The sequence below is a fragment of the Pituophis catenifer genome, unplaced genomic scaffold (assembly GCF_029215685.1).
Source record: "Pituophis catenifer annectens isolate HBS135680 unplaced genomic scaffold, rPitCat1.0.hap2 SCAF_14, whole genome shotgun sequence".
Taxonomy (NCBI): Eukaryota; Metazoa; Chordata; class Lepidosauria; order Squamata; family Colubridae; genus Pituophis; species Pituophis catenifer.
Genome location: NW_027256894.1, coordinates 12,663,130 through 12,688,943, shown reverse-complemented (window position 1 = coordinate 12,688,943; position 25,814 = coordinate 12,663,130). Strand labels below are relative to the sequence as shown.

The window sequence follows — 25,814 nt, the reverse complement described above, 5'->3', positions numbered from 1 at the left end:
CCCTCGCTTCCTCCTCCTCCTCCTCTTCCTCCTCCTCCTCCTCCTCCTCCGTGTCGCTGCGAATCTTCTGTTGCAATCTTCACAAGTCTCGGGAAGAGCAGCCAGCGAGCCAGAGAGCGAGCCCTACTACGGTGGATCAACAAGGCACCGGGACACGCGCGCAACATCGTCCCCCCCTCCCTCCCCTCTCGCCATCCCGCCACCCCACATACACACACACACACACACACACAAACACACACACCGCACACACACGCGCGCGCATCTCTCTCCACCAGCCGCTATGCCTCGCGCGCCGCTCTCGTAAGAGGGAATTTACAGCCTCTCCGCCTTTGGCCAACATGGTTTCAACGTCGCGAGGATTTTTTCTTGCTCCGATCGCTTGAGGGTGGTTTGGTCTTTTTTTTTTTTCTTCCCTCCCCCCTCCCCGTTTTTTGCTTTTTATTTGGGGGTTGAGGTTTCCTTTCCCCCCTCTCTTTCTTTCCTCCCCCCTTCCCTTAAAACCTTCTCTTTCCCCTCTCCTTCTACGCTGCTTCCTCCCTCCCTCCTTCCCTCCCCCTTTTTCTTCTTCTTCTTCTTCTTCTTCCCCTTGGCAATCTTTCCTCCTTTCTCTCTCTCTCTCTCTCTCTCTCTTTCCTTTTTTTTTTTTTAAATAAAGCCACCCCAGTCGAAGATGGATGTCTCGTTTTGTCCGACCAAATGTAGTTTTTGGAAGGTTTTCTGGCTCTGGAGCATTTGGGGTGACTACTTGGTTTCCGTTTTGGGTTGCCCTGCCAACTGCCTTTGCAACAAAACCGAGATCAATTGCAAAAAACCGGATGATGGCAACCTCTTCCCTCTGCTGGAGGGGCAAGATTCGGGATCCACCAATGGAAATGCCAGCATCAACATCACGGATATCTCTAGGAATATCACTTCGATGTAAGTCCCTTTTCTTCGCCCTCTCTCTCTCTCTCTCTCTCTCTCTTCCTCACTCCCCCCCCCCACCTCTCCCCCGTGTGTTCCAATACGAATGTGTGGTGACTGTAAAGGAGAATGCAGGGGTGGGGTGGAGTGGAGTGGAGTGGAGTGGGGGGGGAAGAAGAAGGGAAGCGAAGGTTTGGCTTGTGCTTTCTGGTGAAGGTATCCGACGATGCCCTCTCGGGCCACCGACTCGCCTGCTGCCGAAGGAAGATTAGGATGGGACCGAACTGCGTTTCGCTGAATGCAGATTTAGCATCCCTTTTCCCCTCCGCCCCCGCAAATTCTGGGAGCCTCCCTCTATGGAAGAAAAAAAAAAAGCAACAGTTTGCAAAAAAAAAAAAAAGCTAGAAAGGGCCAGTGGAGTCGGGGAAGGGGTTTGCCAAGCAAGGCAGTTGGGAGAGGGGGCAGCACTCCGTGTGTGTACACGCATTTGCGTGGCAGAGAGAGAGAGAGAGAGGTTGTATATCTGGCCAACCGATCTTCCAGTTACCTATAATCTCTAGCTTGCTTTAAACTGTGTGCAAAGAAGAACATGGTCTCTGTCTCTCCCTCACCCCCACTATAACAGGACTTTTTCTGATTCTTTCTCCCCCTCCTCTTCCTTTTATACCCTGCCCTTGTTCATGCTTTTCTTAAACCACAACCCTATTAACACTGCAGATATATATGCCCAGAGAGTGAGAAAGAGAGAGAGAGAGAGGGACACACACACACAAATTAATGCCTGTGTGTGCCTAAAATGACCTTTTGGAAATAATTGTCCTACATAAAGTCATCCACATTCAAGTTGTTATACACAGACAGAGAGAGAGAGGCCCATGGACGCACAGAAGCTAACACACACATATTTTAATGGCCAGTGTGTCTGATTCCAGAACCAGTCCTTTCTCTCCTAACCACCACCACCCCACTCTCTTTTTCTCTCCTCCCTCCTCCTTTAAGCAGTGCATATTTTGGAGTAGCTGGCCTGTGTTGGGGGCTATGGAAAGCACAGATATTTTTAGCTGGTGTGCTTTGCTGCTTTATCTGGAAAAATCAACTCCCAACTTCCTTCTTCTTTCTCCTGGTTAGGAAACCCCAATGGATGAAACACCACATAAAATCCCATCAGTGAGGGGTGGTGGTGGATGGGGGTAGAAGGGAAATGAACCATAATCCAACCCCCCACCTCTTTTCACAAGTTTTATCAAACCTAGATTGCAAATATGAATCACACCAAACACCTCTTGGCTTGGCTTTCTGCATTGTGCTAATACACACACAGAGAGAGGCTTGTTTATAGACAAGGAGTGGATGGACAGACCCAGACCCAAGTAGGCTTGTGGGGGTGGGGGAAATCTCCTGTGTAAGTTACCCACAGAACTCCCATAGGGATGGGGAGGGGGTGGGGGGGTTGCAGGATGAGGAATGTGTGATGCTTATTATTATTATTATTATTATTATTATTATTATTATTATTATTATTATGCAGTGAAATGCAAGAAAAGATAGGCATCGCTAATGAGAAAGGGGAGGGTGGGTATTCTTATTAATTAAATATCCCAGTGGCACAAGACACTTCAGAGAAGGAGTGGGGGAGGGGGGGCACAACAGATGGATGACTTTAGGTTGCTGTTTTTCCATCCTTGGAACAAGGGAGGTGCTTTTCAGCTCTACCAGAGCTCGGAAATAATTGCCCAAATATGTATGTGATATTTTTGTGCTTGTTTGGCAAAGAGAGACCTTCGTGGTGCACAGAAGTTGAGAAGGTGGCATTTTAAAATACTCTTTTAAGATGGGCTTTCTGTGTTTCTCCTGGGCTGGGTAGATCCTAAAGATCCTGGCCCTTGGCCTTGCAAATAACTTGTGCAAAAGTTACTAGTCCCTAGAGAGCATGGGAAGAGAGAGTGTGTGTGTGTCCATGTGTGTTTATGCATTTGTGTGTGTGTGAGAGAGGGAAGAATATTTCTGTTTCCAAATATTTTCCTGCATGGTTGGTTAGAGACAATGCTAACTTGCTAGAGGTGATTGGGTGAGTGGTTGCTTTTAAATCCATCCTGCCCTTAGTAACTTTTTCGTTTTATTGCTATTTTGATTCCCACCATTCCTCCCCCCTCTCTCATTGCCCCAAGGAATCAGAGAAGCCAACTTTGGAAATAGTCCTGCATTCAGTTCCCAGACGTATTCCTATTTTTTAACAGCACAGGATGGTTTCTAGATAACATCAGGAAAAATAAGTGCATGGATGATTCTGGCCTTCTCATCTTTCAGAGGCATCTTTGCCAATTTTCACTTTATCCTCCCCCTCTCGTTCTCCTGTAATTCACCACCCTTTATAAACGAAGCGATGTCTTCTCAGTATTTTGTGTGTCTATATCATAATCTGAACTGCTGGGGGAGATATGATTATGTGAATCTTTTGTATCCGGGAAATAACTTGATTGCTTTGAAAACGCTGATCAAGCTGTTCGTTGAATAGGTGGAGGACCTGCTCCAAACTCCAAAATAAGCAAAGATGTTTTATATACCCCCTTTCAAAAGAACACGTTTTAATTATTATTATTTCCCCCCACCCCCACCCCCAGGAAAAGATTAGAGGTTGTTAGGCTAGCTGGAAATCTGACTCTGCTTGTGATCTTCACCTTGGCCTTTTGAAATAGCTAAGAAAAAAAAATACATTGGATATTTCTGTGGCTAGTATGATGCTGCAGAAATACACTTTTGCATTTGGGGAGGGGGGCTACGAAACAAAGCAGAAAAGGAGCTGACTTTTCTTGAAAGGGGATTAACCAATTCCGGGTAGAATCTATGAAGGATTCTGATAGCCACAACCTTGGGGGCTATTCCCACTATGACAGCTAAATGGAGCTTCCATCTTCAAGGGCAGTATTCCATCAACTGTCAAATCCACTGGTGTTTTGTTACTGCTTTAAATTTTCAAGATACTTTTGTCTTATTTGCAATTGGAAGCAGGGTGCTGACGAAACGATCCTTTGCTTGAATAATAATAATCATCATCACAGGGCTCTTTTCCTAGCATGTGTGCAAGCATGGAATCGAATGAATTTCTATCCTGTTCTGTGAGGACTGTAAAATGCTTAACAGGCCTGTTTAATAAGCAAGAGGCTACACACGAGACACACATTGACACTATGTGTCAATGAACCGTAAACAACACCTCCTCTCCCTGCTGATCATGCCACCTTGTAGTAGGCTTAGAGGAAGCTCTGATGGGGGCCAATCCCATAAACCCCACCATCCCACATTGAAGCAGATCTACCAAGTGGAATCACCTTTCACTCTCTGAGTTGGGTGTGTGTATGTGTCACCAGACCACTTTATTTGGGCTGCTTCTTTAGCCTTCAAAGCAACCTGCTGGTGTGCAGGGGGGGGGGCATTCGTCTCACCGATTGTACTTAATGCCAGTGGCCAAATTTACCTGGCTAATTTCTCATCGGTCTTTCCTTTGCTAAAAAGGAAAGTTCCTGTTTTTTTTTTTTCCTCCTCTTCTGTTCTGCCCGTGCTTTAAGATGCCTTTGGAGTTTCTCTTGATGAGGCTTTTGAGCTGATTTTCTTGAATAGGTTGACATATTATGCCATCCCTCTGTAACCTCCCTGGCTGTCCATATTCTCTGATTTTTTTTGAGGGGGGGGGGAAGATTCATGAGAAAAATTCCTTCTGGATGACTTTCCTTGGGATTTCATTGAAGGATGGGAGGCCAGGTTGGCTGTAGACTGCTGGAGAGTGATTGGACAAAATAAGGCAGAACATTCTCCCTCTCCCTCTCCCTCTCCCTCTCCCTCTCCCTCTCCCTCTCCCTCTCCCTCTCCCTCTCCCTCTCCCTCTCCCTTTCCCTTTCCCTTTCCCTCTCCCCCTCCCCCTCCCCTCCCCCTCTCCCTACATACAACAGGACACTACACCCCGGAGTCTTTCATGGGTGAGAGAGAAGAGGCTGAAAGGGCTGGATGGTAGCCAGAGGGTGTCCTTCCTTCTCTGGGCTTTCCCTTCTGAAATGGCCTGAGAAGCTTACCTTGTCAGATAAAGATGGGGGTTACACTAGCTGGTTTATTGTGACACAACGGAGTGTCTGTTTAAGCATCACCGGGGAGGCTTTTAATTTCATTAACTGTGTCTCTTTGAAGCGATCGGTCCCCTCTGAGAGAGAACAAAATATATCTGAGAGTCTTGGATGTCTCCAAACAAGAAAAGGAAAAGGGGAAAAAACACGATAGGATCGTTGCTCTCTAAAGCATCTATTTGGATTCCGATGCTTTAAAAAATATATTTTGCAAGAGCCTGGAGATGGAGGCTGAGCAACCTCCCAACCAAAGGATGATTTCCAAAATTTCATTGTGAAGACTGAGTAAACAAATAAAGGGCAATTCTTGGCTTGCATCAATCCACAGAATGATGTCCACAAACCGTGATGGATGCTAGTTAAAGAAGACAAGGTTTCCTTAGCCCAATGGTAAACTGCAGAACTTGGGGAAACAATTCTGCCAGATAACTGCTGATCAAACATTAAACACAACATTCCCAGATAGCAGCTGGTGATGCCAAAGACTTCCCCACTTTGGAAAATAGGATTAAAAAAAAAAAAAGAAGTCAAAATCCTGCGGGCAAATGTAGTAATCTTCTAAGATGATCTCATGATATTAACTGCGAGTTTTTTGCAATTTCAGAGAACATGGGTCAGGGGAAAAACAATGTAAAACACAGCATAAGGGTGCCCATTTTTTATATTTGGCCAATCTTGGCCTTGGAATATCTAGAATTGTAAGGGTGAGCCTTTGATGCTCCTTATTCCTAGTGAGTATGAAGGCCAAGAGCTTGTCCTTTAAATGTGGGTCTTGTATTGTGTGTGCTATTTTGTAATTCCGGGGCCGATTTTTAAAATGTTCTTGAAGTAGCAGATTGCAGATGGAATGACTATAAATACGAAGACATGACTGGGAGTAGATTGGGCATAGTTGGGGAATGGATGAATACCTATTTATGTTCAGTCTATGTCGCATGTGTGTGACGTTGTATGTTTGTGTTACTGTGTAGTGATTAAGTTACATTGTAAGGCATCTTTCCATGTTGTCATTTGGTTGGATCGTAATCCTGGATAGCTTTGTCTTTTCTACTTCATCTTCCTAGAAATGGGGAAAAATACATTTTGTATCATTCATCTTCCACTCTTCAACTTTGCTGCCTGATATTTCTGGGAACGTTGTCTACCACTTTTGGAAATAACCATGTCAGGAAAGATGACTTATGTTGACTTGCAGCTGCTTTCCAAGATTCACCTCCAAACCCAACATTTTAAAATAAATGAATAAACTGCCTGAGTGAGGGTTCCAGAAATACCTTCATTTGTCCTTTAATCCTACCCCTCTATTTTGATTAAGAGCCCCCGTGGTGCAGTGGTTAGAGTACAGTACTGCAGGCTACTTCTACATCCTGCTGGCTGCCTGCAATTTGGCAGTTCGAATCTCACCAGGCTCAAGGTTGACTCAGCCTTCCATCCTTCCGAGGTGGGTAAAATGAGGACCCAGATTGTTGGGGACAATATGCTGATTCTGTAAACAGTTTAGAGAGGGCTGTAAAAGCACTGTGAAGCGGTATATAAGTCTAAGTGCTATTGCTATTTACATGCAAAACCCTGTTCCTTTTGACACTGAGTGATAGATTAAGGTTTTCCAAGCAAGGGTTTTGCAGTGGCCGACTACTGTATCAGCACATTAGATATAATAAAGGCATTTAATTTATATAGCTATTTAGAAGAGATCAAGTAACAGACCAAGTGTTATCTTGTAATCCTTACATCAATCTCTTGTGACAGAAATGGAAGGGATGGGTGACTAGGGCTAAAGAAATATAGCCTCGGGCTACTTTAAAGAGTTAATGACAAACATGAAAGTTGAATTAATGGTTTCTAGGCTCTGTCTCCTTTCTGTAATTTTTGTGGCATAGTGGTTAGAGGCTGTGCTAGATCTTCACTCAGCCGTGAAGTACCTTTAGGTGGCATGCATCTTATTTTTCGCTCATCTGAAGCAGCTTTCAGGACTGTTTTGAAGATGCATGCCAATTTGATCTCCCGGGAGAAAAGTTGAACATTTGCTCACCAACGTAGGAGATTGTTTGCAGAGGTGCTGCAAAGCCATTCAAAGAACACTTTGGAAGTGGGCACATTGCAATTCCAGGATGCACAAACCTCTGTGCCTTATTTTGTGACCTTATGAAAGTCTTCAGATCATAATTGCCGGGAGAAAAATGCTACTTTCCTATTCCCTTGAAAGTGAAACTCATGAGGACTATATTTTAAATCCTGAAACACATCACCATTAAAAAAGGATATCCCCCAAATATGGCCAAACAAGTGTTTCCGGTTTCATGAGTGAAGTGGCCCTATCTGTGTTACAGCCTTCCAAACAATATTAAATGTGGCTTTGAAGTTATTAGAATAACAGAGTTGGAAGGGGCCTTGGAGGTCTTCTAGTCTAACCCTCTGCTTAGGCAGGAAACCCTATACCTTTTCAGACAAATGGTTATCCAACATCTTCTTAAAAACTTCCAGTGTTGGAGCATTCACAACTTCTGCAGGCAAGTTGTTCCACTGGTTAATTGTTCTAACTGTCAGGAAATTTCTCCTTAGTTCTAAATTGATTAGTTTCCACCCATTGCTTCTTGTCCTGCCCTCAGGTGCTTTGGAGAATAGATTGATCCGTTCTTCTTTGTGGCAGCCCCTGAGATATTGGAACACTGCTATCATGTCTCCCTTAATCCTTCTTTTCATTAAACTAGACATACCCAGTTCCTGCAACCGTTCTTCCTATGTTTTAGCCTCCAGTCCCCTAATCATCTTTGTTGCTCTTCTCTGCACTCTTTCTAGAATCTCCACATCTTTTTTACATCGTGACGACCAAAACTGGATGCAGTATTCCAAGTGTGGCCTTACCAAGGCATTGTAAAATAGTATTAACACTTCACATGATCTTTCTTTCTATTATGCAGCCTGGAACTTTGTTGGCTTTGTTGGCTCATATTTAAATGATTGTCACTAGGACTCCAAGATCCTTCTCACAGTTATTACTATTGAGCGAGGTACCACATATACTGTACCTGTGCATTTTGTTTGTTTTGTGCATTGTTCTAGTGGTTGAACAGCAATAGTAACAGACTATGAGTTGCAAGTTGCCTCTGAACATTCAGAGAAAGCTTAGGCAAGATCGCCTTTCCATTCTATTTTTTCAGTTTGGTGAAAAAAAACACACTTAATGGTCAAATCATGGTGATTCAACCACTACCCAGACTTTCTATATGATTGAAGGTCATCCTCAAAGCCAACTCTTTGTTAACAGGAATTACTTATAAGTAAGGCCCCGGTGAATACAAACTTTGGAAGAGCCGTGAAGTGTGTTGTGGCCTAAAATACAGTGTCTGAAAGGACATGGAAATCTTAAGCCTACAAAACTGAGCATGATTGCCTAGTTGTTGAAAACAATATCTGTCAACTGCACTCTGTTGGCTTGGCTTAACCAGCTCCCTCTTATGCTGTTGGACTTCTGGTTGACCTTGGACTTCATTGGAGCTTAATTTTTGCCAATAAGGTATAGCTTTATTACCAGCATGAAAATTCTTCTCTTTTTATAACCTGTTGATTCTCTATTTGTTGATAGAGTTGAGTAGAGTAGAGTAGAGTAGAGTAGAGTAGAGTAGAGTAGAGTAGAATAGAATAGAATAGAATAGAATAGAATAGAATAGAATAGAATAGAATAGAATAGAATAGAATAGAATAGAATAGAATTCTTTATTGGCCAAGTGTGATTGGACACACAAGGAATGTGTCTTTGGTGCATAGGCTCTCAGTGTACATAAAAGAAAAGATACATTCGTCAAGAATCATAAGGTACAATGCTTAATGATAGTCATAGGGAACAAATAAGCAATCAAATCATACTAGGAAACAGTCAATATAAATTGTAAGGATACCAACAACAAGGTTACAGTCATGCAGTCATAAGTGGGAGGAGATGGGTGATAGGAACGATGAGAAGATTAATAGTAATGCAGACTTAGTGAATAGTTTGACAGTGTTGAGGGAATTATTTTTTTAGCAGAGTGATGGCGTTCAGGAAAAAACTGTCATTGTGTCTAGTTGTTCTGGTGTGCAGTGCTCTATAGCGTCATTTTGAGGGTAGGAGTTGAAACAGTTTATGTCCAGAATGCGAGGGGGTCTGTAAATATTTTCACAGCCCTCTTTTTGACTCATGCAGTATACAGGTCCTCAATGGAAGGCAGGTTGGTAATAATGAGGATTACTTGCATGATGACAGCAACACTTGCATACATTTCTGTGCTGTAGACTGTCACTCGCATGGATTATTGCACAGTGGACAAAGTGAAGAAATGGCTTCTGGGAAAACCTGTAGATAACATGAACCAATGGTCCCAAGTAAGGAATGTTGAGTGATGAATGAGATTTAATTGCATTTCAAGGAGCAGTTCTTTCCTTCTGGCATGGTCTACACCACGGTGGTGCAGTGGTTAGTGTGCAGTATTGCAGAGCTAACTCTGCTCAATGCCAGGAGTTCGATCTTGACCGGCTCAAGGTTGACTCAGCCTTCCTTCCTTCCTTCCTTCCTTCCTTCCTTCCTTCTGAGGCCAGTAAAATGCAGACCCAGATTGTTGGGGGAAATACGCTGACTCTGTAAACCACTTAGAGAGGGCTGTAAACAGTGGTGGAATTCAACTGGTAGTAAGCTTATAGCGGCAGAAGCAGGAGGCTCCGCCCACCCGCCCGGACGTCATCACATCCCGTTTTTGATGCTCTGTGCATGCGCAGAAGGCTCTGCAAATGCACGGAGTGGCGCATGCTCATTTGCGAACTGGTAGCGAAGGTAAGTGAATACTACCCCTGGCTGTAAAGTACTATGAAGTGGCGTATAAGTCTAAGTGCTATTGCTGCACTGATGGGCAGTGGTTTGAATTCAATTTCCAGTCCAAGAATCGTTCCTGGGCTTACCTGAAGAACTAATCCTGGTATATTTTGCACAGATTCTACTTGCTGTACCACTGATCCATAACGGTGATATCTCCCAGTTTAGCATATTAGGCAAGTGAAAGAACTTAGTATTTTTTTTTTCAAATGTTCCCTGTTCCCCATGCTATCAGCATTTCTCCTATGCAGAATTCAGAACCTCCCCAGAGTCCAATAGGGCTAGGCAGCTAACCAATTCAAATAAATATTAAGCAATAACAACAACAACAACAACAATAATCTGTAGAAGAAGAAAAACAAAGTTTGAATGATTATGTGAACCAAAGTACAGAAAAATTGCTGCAGGCTGTGAAAACAGAGAACATTATAAAAACAACAGAAACAAAGGCAGAATATAAGGAAAAACAGTTGGATAACAGATTAAATAGATGGAAAACCAAAGCTTTGCATGGACAGCATTTGAAAAACATTGAAGGAAAATGTGATAACAACTTTAAATGGGCATTAAAAATGGAAGGTTTAATACTGGCTGCTCAAGAACAAGCACTACAAATTAATGCCATGAAAGCAAAGATACAAAAACCCACCGACAATCCAAACTGCCGACTTTGCAACAACAAAGTCGAAACTGTTTCACATTTAATATGTGAATGCAGCAAAATCACACAAACTGATTACAAAGCTAGACACGACCGAATTAGTCCACTGGTCATTATGTAAAAAATACGACTTTCCTGTATCCAAAAAGTCATGGGAACATAAAGTGGAAAAAGTTATAGAAAATGAGAAAGTGAAGATCTTGTTGGACTTTTGAGTACAGATAGATTGTCACTTGGAACACAACACGCCAGATATCACAGTTGTCAAAAACTGAAACTTACAATTTATTGACATCATGGTACCAGGAGCTGCCAGAGTCGAAGAAAAACAACTGGAAAAAATCATGAAATATCGCAACCTGGCCATCGAAACTACACGGCTATGGATGAAACATGTAACAGTGATACCCATTGCACTTGGTACCATGTCCAAGAATTTTATAAGAAACATCAGCAAATTGCAGCTTCCTGCAATAACACCAGCGGAACTGCAAAAAACTGTGCCACTTGGAACATCATACATCTTAAGAAGGTACTTGGTTGATACCTAGGACGCTGGCAGCAACCCATATCAACCATTAGCACCAGTCAATGGTATTTGTGACATATTTTTAAATGTCCAGTTGACTGAGTTTCATGTTTAATGAATAAAGTTCATCATCATCATCATCATCATCATCATCATCATCATCAGCTTTGGACTACTGCAGGGGACTCATACATTTTGCATATTATATGGAATGGACATTAGTCAGACGTCGGTGCTTCAGATGGCCGTAGTGTCCCAATGGAATATCTTCCCTTTTTCTTCCCCATCTCTGATAGAGCAATTGATGGATCTTTATAGACTTGTGCATCTGGATACTGTGCTGTTTTGGCTGGCAGCAGCTGCTGCAGAGCTGCCGATATTGTAACACAATCTAGACGCTGCCTCGTGAAGCAAGTAACTCCTTCTCTGAAGGTTGGGGGCTGCCTTGCGCCAAACTGCTGTGTCAGTGCGATCTCAGACTTCGTGTAACCCCGGCGCACTTCTTAAATGGTTGTTGAGGAATTGAACAAAAGCCTCAATTAATTAATGCCCTTGATTTGGGCAGCTCTTCTTGTTCTCTCCTCCCTTTCAGCATGCTCTCACTCTCCGGCTGGCCATCGCAAAGCAGTCAGAGCCATCGTTCTGTTGCCATTGTTTTGTTTGTGTAGGGGAGAAACCAATGCTGCTGTCTATTCTAAATCTAAACACACACACACACATACACACACACACACACACACGCACACACACACACACCAGGGGTAAAATGCTCCCGGTTCGGACCGGTTCAGTCAAACCGGTAGCTATGGCGGCCAATGGTTCGGAGAACCGGTAGCGATGGTGGCGTGAGGCTCCGCCCACCTACCCCATCTTTGTTACTTCCTGGTTTTAACCAGGAAGTAACCTGTATTTTACCCTCTGTGCATGTGCAGAAGGGTTTGCGCATGCACATGACACACACGCGCAAGCATTTCCGAACCAGTTGGGAAGGTAGGTAGATTTCACCCCGACACACATCCTTGCTTCAAAAAAAAAAAAAAAAAAAAGTTGGAAGAATTTGAGTCAGTGGGCGGAGATGTGAGTTGGGACGAATATCACTTCTGACCCAGCAGCTTTGGGGAGTGAGCAGCCTATGCTGAAATGAGATAGCGAAGGCAGACCACTAAACGAGTGTCTGTATTTTCTACCTTGTGTTTTATGGTGAATAGACAACAATGCCAATTTCTACACATTACATGGATGGCTGTTTCCAAATTATCTGAGCATTATGAGCTCTACTAATGCACAATAAAAGAATTAAAGCTTCTGCAAAGCCAAAAACATGCATGCAAGGATGAAGCTTGCTCACCATCTGACTGTTTGCTTATCTGGCCTGGCTTGATGTGGCTGTTTTCCTTCCATCTCAATTTTGCACGGAGGCATGTGGGTAACCCCTTATTTGAAGACCCACATAGCCTAAATCTTGGGGACCCCTTCAATCCAATACTCCCCTTCCCAGGTTTATTTATTTTTTTATTGCTTGAAGCTGTTGTTAGATGTACAAATCCTTTTTTGCAGTTACCGTAATAGGCTTATCCTGATATGAATCTTCTCTAGCGGGATGCATGGGGGGCTGTAACCATTATAGTGTTGGTACTTCTCCTGTGTTGCTTTAGAACAGGGCTCTCTAGATTCGGCAACTTTAAGACTTGTGGGCTTCAACTCCCAGAATTCCTTAGCCATCCATGCTGGCTGGGGAATTCTGGGAGTTGAAGTCCACAAGTCTTAGAAGTTGCCAAGTTTGGAGAGTCCTGCTTTGGATAGTATGATTACTTGACTTAGTCACTTCCATCCCTGCAGAGTAATCACACATAATTAGTGGACGCTGCTTTCTAGAAGAGAGTGTATCTGGCTATACATAAGGATCATCTTTTCTTTGGGTGGGAAATTTCATTGGTTAATGATACTTGTTGCCTTTTCTGCCTTTTCTGCCTTTTCCTTCTTTCCTTCTCTTCTTCTTCTTCTTCTTCTTCTTCTTCTTCTTCTTCTTCTTCTTCTTCTTCTTCTTCTTCTTCTTCTTCTTCTTCTTCTTCTTCTTCTCCTTCTCCTCCTCCTCCTCCTCCTCCTCCTCCTCCTCCATCATCATCATCATCATCATCATCATCATCATCATCATCATCATCATCATTGTTATTGATGCCTTCAGTCTTGACTCCTGGTGCCTACCTAGACCAATCCCTGTAGTTTGCTAGGCACCATTTTCAGAAGTGATTTGCTATTGCTTGTTTCTTAGGGCTAGGAAAGACTAACTAGTCCAGGGGTCTGCAACCTTAAACACTGAAAGAGCCATTTGGACCCGTTTCCCACAGAAAAGAAAACACCGGGAGCCACAAAACCTTTTCCATGCCTGACTATTTCTTGAGCGGCCACAAAACTAGCATATGTAGTTGAATTAAACGTTCTGTTTTCTTCTGAAACTTTTCTTTTCTTGGATTTATCCATGGTTGGCCTACCGGGTGTTGAAAAGCTCAATAAATCATGTGCCGGCGGGTGTCGCACATTGGCGGTTGTGACACATATTTTGAGTGACAAGGAGCCACAGCAGAGGGGTGAAAGAGCCACATGCGGCTCCAGAGCCGCAGGTTGCTGACCCCTGAACTAGTTCAAGGCCACCCAGCTGTCTTTGTGCCTAAAACAAGATTAGAACTCATGGCTTCACACTTTCTAGCCTAGTGTCTTAATTATATCAAACTGTCTCTCTCATTAATGCTTTTAGAAGCGATTAGTGTAACAGTTATGTTGTAATTCTATTTTTTTTTTAATTTTTTTGCACTACTTTGAGATCATTGCATATTCTACTTATTTTAGGGGTGGATTGACTTGTTTGTTTTGATGGGACTTTCTTGTGCAATTAGCCTCTCCGAACCATCAAGAGTCCATTGTGTACTAGTTAAGTAATTCAGTCTTGGAAGATTTTTTTACAACCTAAAATCAAAAGTTTTGGGGTTTTGGAATGGGCTTTCAGTTCTTGAAGGAATTTCCCCCCCCAAGAGAAATCCCCTTTTGCTTTTACTTTACTTTTACTTTTATTATATTTATATACCGCCCTTCTCCCGAAGGACTCAGGGCGGTGAACAGCCATGGTAAAACAGTATACAAGACAAAAATTTAAAAACTTATTAAAATAATTCAATCACTGGCCAAATTTAAAACAACCAGCTAAAATCGTTACTTAAAACCCCTATCAAAACCCAATTAAAATCCTTTATCCCATCAGACCGGTTTGCTGGAATAATAGGGTCTTCAGAGCACGACAGAAGGTGCGGATGTCGGGGATCCTTCGTATGTCCGGGGGCAATTCATTCCATAGGGCCGGGGCCCCCACAGAGAAGGCTCTCCCCCTGGGGGTCGCCAGCCTACATTGTTTGGACGACGGCACCCTGAGGAGGCCCTCTCTGTGGGAGCGTACTGGTCGGTGGGAGGCAATCGGTGGCAGAATGCTTTTAAATGTTAGCTGTACAGGTAGTCCTCGACTTACAACAGTTCATTTAGTGACGGTTCAAAGTTACTACGGCAGTGAAAATAGTGACTGACGACCATTTTTTCACACTTATGACCGTTGCAGCATCCCCATACTCGTGTGATTTACATTCAGATGCTTGAGAACTGATTCACATTTATGACGGTTGCAGTGTCCCGAGCTTCTGACAAGCAAAATCAATGGGGAAGCAAATGTGGCGAGAAACGTTGTAAAATGGGGCAAAACTCACTTAACAAATTTCTCACTCAGCAACGTAAATTTTGGGCTCGGCTGTGGTCGTAAGTTGAATGGACAACCTGTACTTCTTCAAAAGACACAGCCAGGGGTTCCTTCCTATGGATGGGATAAGAGGAGGTTAAGCAGCTGGTTGACCGATCTCTAAGCTGCTATTCTGTGAAGTGTCTAGAAATGTTAGCTTAGTCCCAGAATGCTGCAAACACATCTGCCTTTACGTCTCAAGGGATGAGGTCCTGAACTAGGAGCCATTAAGCTTTGTTTGCTATGCTCTTTCCCTTTTTTTTTTTTTTTTTAGAATCTCTAGAGTAGAGTAGAGACATTATCTGTTATCATGTAGTTAGGCACCATCCCTGTCTGAACAGCTGCTTGAAGGAATAGCTAACTAAATTCTTGCAGACGTTTGATATATATATTTTCTCTCTCTCTTTCTCTCCCTCTCCTCTCTCCCCCCTCTCTCTCCTCTCTCCCTCCCTCCATCTCTCTCCCTCTCTCTCTCTTCTCTCTTCTCCCTCCCTCTCTTATTTCGCTTCTCTCCCTCCTTCCCCCTCCCTCCCTCCATCTATCTCCCTCCCTCCCTCCCTCTTTCTCTCTCCCCCTCTCTGTGGTGCTCCTTGACAAAATATCCATCACATTGTATCCGAATGTCCATCAACAGCTTACACCGGCCCAATGTCTGATTTATTTCAACACAGACCACCCTGTCCTTGAATGGCTGGGTGGACTGGACATTAACATTTGAATCACTATAAGTCCATGTATTTGCCATACACTAAATAAATATATCTCCCTCTCTCCCTCTCTCTCTCTCCCTCAATCTCTCTCGATCGTCCTCCCTCCCTCCCTCCCTCCATCTATCTCCCTCTCTCCATCTCTCTCCCCCCCTCTCTTTCCCTCCCTCTCTCTCCCTCTCCCTCTCCCTCTCTCTCTCCCACCCTTCCTCCCTCTCCCTGGCTAAAACACTTGGTAAAGCTTTTAAAAAGTCCCAATCCTTCCCAGTACCACCATACTGAGTTGTTAGAGGATGCCTGTTGATCACAAATTACAGCTTCGTTTATCTGCTGTTCTTGTCAAGCACAGGAAATTAGGAGTTCAGGCAGTTCAAAAAAATTTAAGTTTATTGTAGGCTGATGCTCTCTATAAGAATCCGAACTACTAATGATCAAAGCAAATGGGCCGTAGATAAGAGTCAACAGAATTCAAGGAGGGCTGAACTTAATTTCTTGTGGGTACAAAAGGACTCAAGACTGATGATCCATTTTACTCCTCCCTCCGTCTCAGCCTGGTCATCTCCTTCAGTTCTCATTCATTGAGTTAGACCGTGTCAGACACAAAACCTGTGTTTTAATCTGACTTCTCTTATGCACATGGGAAATAGAATAGAATAGAATAACAGAGTTGGAAGGGGCCTTGAAGGTCTTCTAGTCCAACCCCCTGCTATTCTATTTATGGTTCTGTTCATTAGACGGATCTTAGATTTTTGTTGTCATCAAGTCACACTAGCTTGTTTCTTAATCCTTGGTTTAGATACCGGGTTGATTTTGGCTCCTATCTTGCATTGCTTCCTGATTATATGTTCACGGATATGGAACGTTGTAATAATTTAGCTGTGGCTCTGTCCTGGATGTCTGGTAGGTTTCTTTCCAGGAGTTGCCTAAATATGTTGGACATGTCTGTTGAAAGACAGCTCGTTGTCCCACCAAATTTTCTGCATAATGGAGTTTGCCAATGAAGAGTTGTAGGTTGTGATAATCACAAAGGGAGCCATCATGTGACTGATCCAATTTTATCTTGGATTTGTTTTTTTAATTTTTAATTTTGCAATGGTCATTAAGCAAACCTGTTGTTCACAAAGGGGCATTTTTGCCGAAAATTAGGAATAAACACTGGTTTGCAGCAAAAACATTGTAAATGGCAGTCATGTGATTGCAGGACGCTATAGACAATCCATAAAGGTGTGCTGGTTGTCAAGCACTAAATGTGTAGTCACGTGACTGATGGGGGGGGGGTGGCAGCTGGCCATTGGAACTTTGGAACTGGATTGTAAATCCCTTTTCGGGGGAGGGGTGAGTTATAACTTTGAATATTTACTAATTGTAAGACCAGTTGTAAATCAAGGATTATCTCTATTGCTGTGTACACCAAAATCCTACAGAGCAGGGGTGTCAACTTCGATTTCATTGAGGGCCACATCAGGGTTGTTTTTGACCTCGGTGGGGGGGGGGGGGCTGGGGTGTGTGTGGCCAAGGTGGGTGTGGCCCAGTCGACATCACTCATGTCAGGGGCGGCTGTGGTGGCCTGAGTGCTTTGCAAGTGTAAACGGGCTCCCGAGCTCTTTTTTTCGTCTGTGATGGCCTCCTGCAACCCCCTGCCAGCGAAAACGGAGCTCGGGAGGGCTGCCTGTGGCCTTTTGGAGCTCTGTTTTTGCTGGCAGAGGCACCGCAGGCTGATCCTTCGCTGTTTCTAGGGAGGCTCCATGGGCCAGATCTCAGCACCCCGCAGGCCGCATTTGGCTCCCGGAGCCTTGATTTTCACGCCCCTGCTACAAGAGCAATAGAACAAAATTATGAACACTACAGGTATGGATTCCTAGCCTGAATTTAGTTGGATTTGGAGAACCGTAGGGAGCTGTTATCCATTAATTGGATGCCAGAACACTTTTGAAATATTGCCAAGAAAGATGTTATCCTTTAATTGAAACCTGGCAGAAATCAGTCCTATATAACCATAGTAAATGCGAAGAGGCTTATTTCAGTAACAGAATTATTTGTTTACAGAACTCCTTAGGCTAGCATATTCAAGGAGGACTAGGGGGAAAAAAAATAGTCTGAAATCATGAAGGACTATCTAGACCAGTGATGGCTAACCTTTTTGCTGTCGTGTGCCAAAAGCGGGGGGAGCACGGGGGGGGGGGTCGCACATGCCCACACCCATAATTCAATACGCGTGCAACACCCCTCTCCCTTTGCTTTTGGCCCGCGATGGCACAGTGGGCCCGGTAGGCCTGTTTTTCACCCTCCCGAGGCTCCCGAGGCTTTCTTGGAGCCTGGGGAGGGCTAAAACAGCCTCCCCCCCTGGAGGTCCTCCGGAGGCCAGAAACAGCCCGTTTCCCGACTTCCGGTGGGACCGGAAGGCCTGAAAATCAGCTGGCCGGCATGCACATGTGCACTGGAGTGGAGTTAGGGCAATGCTCACAGGTATGCCCACAGATATGGCTCCGTGTGCCACAGGTGACACATATGCCATAGATTTGCCATCACGGATCGAGACAGTCTGAGCTAGTATAGTTTGTTTTTCTCCTTGATATATTAGATTTCAAAATACATGGCATCTTCAGGTATGATGTCCCTGGAATAAAACACCCTGATAAGAGAAGAGTGTTGCTCACTGAGAATGTTCCCCCGTTGCCTGTTTCCTCTGCTGATGATTACGAAGATACTGGCATTTTTTTTCCCCTTTACCATTCAAAAGTGCCCTGTAATTTAAAACGGGCAATGCAAGTTTTCTTTTCTTTTCTTTTCTTTTCTTTTCTTTTCTTTTCTTTTCTTTTCTTTTCTTTTCTTTCTTTCTTTCTTTCTTTCTTTCTATTTATTTATTTATTTATTTATTTATTTATTTATTTTGTCAAGCATATATAAGATAACAGGTAAAAGTATAAACATAATTTGAATACATGAAAACAGTAAGTAAAAAGGAATATTAGGACAGGAACGTTAGGCACGCTGGTGCACTTATGCCCGCCCCTTACAGACCTCTTAGGAATGGGGTGAGGTCAACAATAGACAGTTTAAGGTTAAAGTTTTGGGGGTTTGGGGAAGAAACTACAGAGTCAGGTAGAGCATTCCAGGCATTGACCACTCTGTTGCTGAAGTCATATTTTCTGCAGTCAAGTTTGGAGCGGTTTACCTTGAGTTTGTATCTATTATTTATTCGTGTATTGTTGTGGATGAAGCTGAAGTACTCATTGACAGAAGGACATTGTGGCAGATAACTATGTACTATACTTAGATCAGACTGAAGTCGGTGTAGTTCTAAGTTGTCTAAATTTGAAGTCTGGTGGCATAAGGTATTTTATTGCTGGTAAAGGAATGGAGGACTCTTTTCATAAAATATCTCTGGACTCTCTCGATTGTATTTATGTCCGATATGCAGTGCAGGTTCCAGATAGATGAGCTGTATTCAAGAATTGGTCTAGCAAATGTTTTGTATGCTCTAGTTAGTGGTACAATATTACCAGAGAAGAAGCTATGCAAGATTAGGTTAACAACTCTTCATGCCTTTTTGGCAATGTTGTTACAGTGGGCTCTGGCACTTAGATCTTTAGAAATGAGTATTCCAAGGTCCTTGACAGAGTGAGGGTCATCTACATTCTTATGCTTTTCCTTCCCATCCCAAATTAAATAGGTGGCAGTATGTCCAGAGGGCCCTTTCAGATGTGGCATTTTAGCTCTGGCATCTGCTTGTCATGTAGAAAATCTCTTACTAGTTAATCTAAGCAAAATGTAGTTTTCTCCCTGTCTCAGCAATAATTAAAAAAACAACAACAAAACCCACGCAAATGAGATTCACAGATATCATAGGTTTTAACAGACTTCCAAGGAAGTGTTGCAGACGTTATGGAGAAATCCCGTTAATAGCCTGTTGTGAATATCCAACAGTTTCTGCACAAGGCATCTTAATAGAATTGATCAGATTGATTTAAATTAGGTGCGATTTGAAGATTCAGCCTAAATCGGTTTGGATAGCCTAATCAGATCATTCCCTAAATCGATTCTAATTTAGTCAAACAGACCTGATTTAAAAAAAAAAAAAATCAAATCCTCCAGTCAAAGTGGACTCCTTTGATACTTGTTCTTTGTTTTTGCTTTTTTAGCTTTTGCTTAAGAATGTGGGAGTCCATTGTCATATAAAGCCATGGCCTCCCTTCTTACTTGCAGCAAGCTTTAAAGAACTTGATAGAGCTGTAGATAGTTTTATTGTGTTATTCTGATGCTGCAGCAACATTGAATTTATTTATTTATTTATTTATTTATTTATTTGTTTGTTTGTTTGTTTGTTCATTTATTTGTTTATTTATTTATTTTCGTATTTCTATGCCGCCCACTCTCCGAGGACTCTGGGCGGCTTACACCAAAGACAGTATACTAAATAACATATTGCCCCCAACAATCTGGGTCCTCATTTTACTCACCTCGGAAGGATGGAAGGCTGAGTCAACCCTGAGTCGCTGAGATTTGATCCGCTGATCTGCTGAACTAGCAGTCAGCTGAAGTAGCTGCAGTACTGCACTCTAACCACTGCGCCACCTCGGCTCTTATTTGGAGAATTTGGAGAACTGTGTTCTGCTACATCCGCCAATAGCATCACAAATTAATAGAAGGCTGTGTAGCATCAACTTTTGTGCCATAATTATATCATAAGTGAATGATCTGTGGGTTAACCTCCCCAAATTCCCAAACAAAAAACTCCCAATTTAATGCACTATATTCTTTGAAAAAGAACGGCCACAGGATCATATTAACATAACACAATGTTTATTTTTTGATATCTGATGGACTGTACTTGTGTATAATATCATTGTCTTCAGTGGCTCATTTATTAATTCTGGAGAACTTAATAACATGCTTGTCTGGGGGGATGAGAGCTATCAAATAAAAAAAAGTTTTGTTTTTTTTAAAAACATGTAATGTAGAGACGAAATTTATAGAACTGAACTTAATCAATTTATGTTTAAAGTAAAACGTGTTCTGCAGAAAAAGCTGCTTTGGCATGAATAAGATTTTCTTGAGCCAGATATGATAAGGGAGAAGTATAACAGAGGACTAACTGAATTAATAGAGGTGGAAGGGACCTTGGAGGTTTTCTAATCCAACCTCCTGCTCAAACAGGAGATCCTATACCAGTAATGATGAGCCTTTTAGACACCTAGCGCCCAAACTGTGCATGCACATGCCCAAGCTGAAAGGTGCACATGTATGTGCGAATGCACACATACAGACATGCACGAACATGTGCATGCACGGATATGCACTCATGCGCAGCAGAGACCCGAAGACCAGCTGGCTGGCGGGAAGTAGAGCATCCCAATATCGGCAGCATGGCAAGAGGTAAGATCTTTTTCTTTCATGAGCTTCTGTTTCATCATTTGCAGGGAAACAGAAGTTCACGAAAGAAAGGCCACGGAGATCTGACCTGGGGCGATGGTGCGCATGCCAGCAGAGAAGACTCTGCATGCCACCTCTGGAATGCGTGCCGTAGGTTCGCCATCACAGCCCTATACCATTCCAGTCTCTTCTTAAAGATGCTTCTTCTTCAAAGCCTTCAATGATGGGGCTTCAGAAAAAGCATCTACTTACATGCTTTAGATTAGCATCTAACTCAGGGATATGGAAGACGTAGTACTCCAGATTTTGACCACCAACCCCAGAAATTCCATCATAGCCAATGCTGGGCATTGCTGAGAGTTGTGTAGAAGGATGGCAGAACCTGGAGGCCGAGTGAAAAGGGGAATCAGCCTGGAATCTCTACATAGCCACAAGGAAACTAAGTCAACATCCCTTGAATTCCATTGATTCTTATCTAAGTCTTAGCAGGTGCCAACTGTTAGTTGAGAAGATGCCAGTGCATAGGTGTTTAGCAATACATCCGTTTAATTGAACCTTTATGTGTGGACTTGGTCTTTCAAGCCTGACAAATTGTTCAGCAATAACTTGGAAGAGAGAATGTATCCACCCTCCCATGGTGAATGCAACTTACTCAGTCAATGGCTGACAGTAATACTGACCACAAAGGTTTGACTCACCTTGTCACTCCTGCTGAAAATAACAACAAATGGGACTGTAGCAGATGACATAACTATGGACAGAGCTTTGGTGGTTCTTGGTATTGGAAGCTATATGTTGTGGCCTGTCGGCCGCCGGCCCCTCCAGCAGCCGACTCAGATGTGGAGGAGGCATGGGAGTCAGGATCCACATCAAGGCAACCTGAGAGCTCCGAGGGGGAAGAGGGAATGGAGCTGGCAGAGAGAGAGAGAGAGACAGAGGCAGAGCCTGGGCTGTCCGTCAGCCCTCAGATGGAGAGTCAACAGTCCCCAGGTCTGGAGGTGGCCGATGAGGAGGAGGACGAACAGCTGGGTCCAGTGCCTGACACACAGATGCGCAGAAGGCAGAGGAGAGGAGAGCAGTGGAAATCTATGAGCTGATCCTTGGGACGAGGAACCACCACTGCTAGCATAGCCCTACCCTAGCTCTGGGGATAAAAGGCAGGGGGCGGAGATGAATAGATGTGGCAGACAACTATTCATCTCTCTGTCGGACAGACTTGAGAAACTGTCTGTAAGAGAGAAACTGTTTGGCGAGGCTGCTGGTGCTCCTAATAAAGGAATCATTGTTTCAACTACAGAGGGTTTGTCGTGTTTGGAGAGCTGGGTCAGAACATTATAACTGAAGGGTTCTTTGCTTGCATTTCAGTTGATTAGGTTAAAAAAAAGGTTTTGGACTTTCTTTAATGCTAAGAATCCTTAGTCTCCATTTAGAAGTCACGTTATTCTCCTCGAGAAAAGGGAAGAGGTTGTGTGCATTGCTATGGTGGTAACGTTTGGCATAATTAGGGCAATTCACACATTCCTTGACCTCGGCTAATGCCACACAGCAGAGTGTATGGGGGAAAGTAAGCTTGTACGGAGACGAACCATCTGCTCAACTCCTGTTCTCAGCTTTACCTCTCAAACAAGTGTCAGGAATCTGATGAATGTCACCGTGTGTCATCCATGGTGCGTGTGTGTGAGCACACTGCTGCCTCTCCTTTTTGACGTATGTCATCCATCTGAAAATCTTTGCATTTTTTATATTGCACTAAATCAGAGATCCTCAAACGACGGCCCCTGGGCCGGATATGGCCCACCAAAGCAATTAATCCCACTCGCTGATGAGATGGGGTCCTTCAGGCATTTAGCTTGGCTGCCTGTTTAGTAGCTCCAGCCTAGGGGTGGGTTCTACTTGTCACTGCGTTTTTTTATTTACCAGCTGAGCTCTCATTTCTGGACTATCAGACTGTCCGTAGCTTGCCAACTTTTGTTATCAGTAAGGTAAACTGCGCATGTCTCTCCACCCACATTCCTTCACACTTCTTTTCTTTCTTCTCCTGCCAAGAAGTCCGACCACAGAGAGGTGGCCGGCACAAACTTTATAAAAAATGTAACTATTAGATTAATAAGATGTTTTATTTTCTTTATAACAAATAAATAAGTTTTCTTGGAAGATATATCTTCGGGTTTTGTTTTCTTAAAGTATGCTGGCAAGGAAAGGTCTCGATCCTCCCCTCTTAATCAAGGTGCGATTATCCCAAAGGCAGAATGGAATTAATCAGTGCCCTGACACTACTTACCTTTACTACCGGTTCACAACGGGGCCGTGCATGCTCACTTCGCTCTCTCTCTCTCTCTTGCTCTTCTGCGCATGCGCAGAAGCGTTCTGATGACATCGGGGTCAATGGGTGGAGCCTCCTGCCAGTTTTACTACCGGTTCTATAGAACTGGTGTGAACCGGAGGCAACCCACCACTGCTTCAGCCTATCCCTCCCTGGGACTCCAGGGGCTTCAGTGAGCGGCGCATAAAACTTCAGCTGGGCTCCTCAAGAGACAGAGTTTGCCGGGGGCGGGGCGATCTAGTGCCCGGGCTGGCTAAAGACAAACATTCATTCTTGGCCATGTTTGAGATTCCTAGCTGCAATGGACAGCAAAGCTAGGGTTGATCCCGGGTGCTTCTCTCTGCTAACAGGCGGCCAAACTAAGTGCCTGAAGGACCCCATCTCGTCACTAATCCATATTAGTGGTCCGCGTGATTTAAAATTATGAATTTAGTGGTCCCTGAGGTCCAAAAGGTTGGTGACCCCTGCTCTAGGGGACCCACATAACATTCCTAGGCACTTTTTTCAAGATTCACTCCATTTCCCCTTTCTTAGAATCTCCTTTTCTCTCTCTACCACCTTCCCCAGCAATGGATTCTCCGTTGTTTTCTTCCTATCACCTTAACTAGTACTGGCATATTTTCATCAATGACATTGTAACTTCTAAGACAGAAACTGCCATTCTGCCTAGCATTTTGTGTCTCTCTAGAGAATTGGGAGGAGAGCAGAACGAGACTTCTGCTGATATTTTTCTTTTCTTTTTTTTTTGCCCCCCCCAAAAAAAAGATTTATGGGATGCTGAATTTAGTAGTTCTGTAAATTGAAGGTCCTACTTCTCTGCCTAGCTGTCTGACCCTAGGAATATTACAATCTGGAAGAGCACCAGGCTTTTCTTAGTGTGATAAGAATTTCACTCCAAAAATAGGTGCTGACAGGACCCATTTAGGGAGGGTTTAAGGGGAGAAAAAAAGCTTGTTTTAAACCTCTGGAGGGTTTTAAGATATCGTCTGTCTGTTATCTCCATCTCCAAATGGAAAGAAATAACAAAAAATGAAAAGAAAACCCAGTATTGTTGGCCTTCCTATTGGAGAGGCTATGACAGGCCTCAGAAAGTTATTGGACATATATAGTCTCTGAGCTGCCTTCTTTGCATCCCTCTGCGAGATTAATAGCACTTAGCAATAGCATTTAGACTTATATACTGCTTTGCAGTGCTTTACAGCCCTCTCTAAGCAGTTTACAGAGTCAGCCTATTGCCCCAACAATCTGGGTCCTCATTTTACCCACCTCGGAAGGATGGAAGGCTGAGTCAACCTTGAGCCTGGTGAGATTCGAACTGCCAAATTGCAGGTAGCTGGCAGTCAGCAGAAGTAGCCTGTAGTACTGCATTCTAACCACTGCGCCACCATGGCTCATAGTAATAATAACATCATAACAACCAACGTTTGACACCCTGAGCAGCTCCACTTCTTATCCTTTCCATTTGTAAGCAATTTCCAAGTCCTCTTAAACCCAACTCATGACTTTCCCATTTTCTGTACTTCTGTTCAGGCATCCAAAATACCTGTGGCGTAATGGTCACCTTGTAGGGATTGCCTTCGCATATCATTGCTGGGCTCAAAAACTAACCAATAGCTGAACTGTAAGAATGCCAGCGAATCAATAAATACTCTCTTTAACTGTTTCCACCAGCTGGTTTCTAATTTGCTTCACCTCCACCCTTGTGAGTTTTCTTGTCCCTCTGGAATAGAGAAATAGAAGAAGGCTTTGGTTTACTCTCGTGCCATTCCAGGGGATGATATCAAGGGTTTTATCCCAGAAGATCCTGATAGGGTCATGAACGTGAAGATATTATGGAGGAAAGGAATGTCCAGTGGAAAAAATGAGGAGGAAGCAACATTGTTAGGATTTTGTCCTGCAGTGCCAGTGGCTTGTTATCCATATCAATTAGTCAGTGGGTGAATGGTGTAGGACCATGATGGTGAACCTAAGGCACGCGTGCCACAGGTGGTACACAGAGCCATATTGGTGGGCATATGAGTGTTGCCCTAGCTTAGCTGCAGCGTGCAGGTGCGCACCGGCCAGCTGATTTTGGGGCCTTCCGGCCCACCGGAAGTCAGCAAAGAGGCCATTTCTGGCCTCCAGAGGGCCTCCGGGGGTGGAGTGGGGAAGGCCCTCCCCAGGCTCCAAGAAAGAATCTGGAGCCTGGGGAGGGCAAAAAACAGGCCTACCAGACCCATCGTGCCATCTCGTGCCAAAAGCGGGAGCGTGGGGGGTCGTGTGCAGGGGGGGTGGGGCGCATTGAATCATGGGTGTGGGCATGCACGTGCACGACCCCCCGCATTAATTTAAATGATTTAAATCACTAGTAAAAGGCTTGATTTAAATCAACTTGATTTAAACCATAATTTTTTAAAAAGCAACTGTCATCTCTGTCCCGCAGCGGTTCCTCCTCTGACCTGTGCTGTTGACTCACCGACAGTCCCAATATTGCAGAATATACAGCCTCCTCATGCTGCATAACTAAGCTCTGTTTCATGCTGAATAAACCAAATGATTAATGTATCTTAAATAGAAAAATATTTCAGATAGATTTT

At 43.7% G+C, this 25,814-nt stretch overlaps 1 protein-coding gene across 2 annotated transcripts in view; it reads left to right on the top strand.

Moving 5' to 3' along the window:
- The first annotated feature begins 672 nt into the window (after positions 1–672).
- NTRK3 (neurotrophic receptor tyrosine kinase 3) overlaps positions 673–25,814 on the top strand; it is a 460,742-nt gene continuing 435,600 nt past the window's right edge. For both annotated transcript variants that reach the window (XM_070953879.1, XM_070953880.1), the window contains exon 1: positions 673–921. In XM_070953879.1, coding sequence (XP_070809980.1) covers positions 674–921 — 248 coding nt within the window. In that variant the 5' untranslated portion in view covers position 673. The remainder of the gene's footprint in view (positions 922–25,814) is intronic.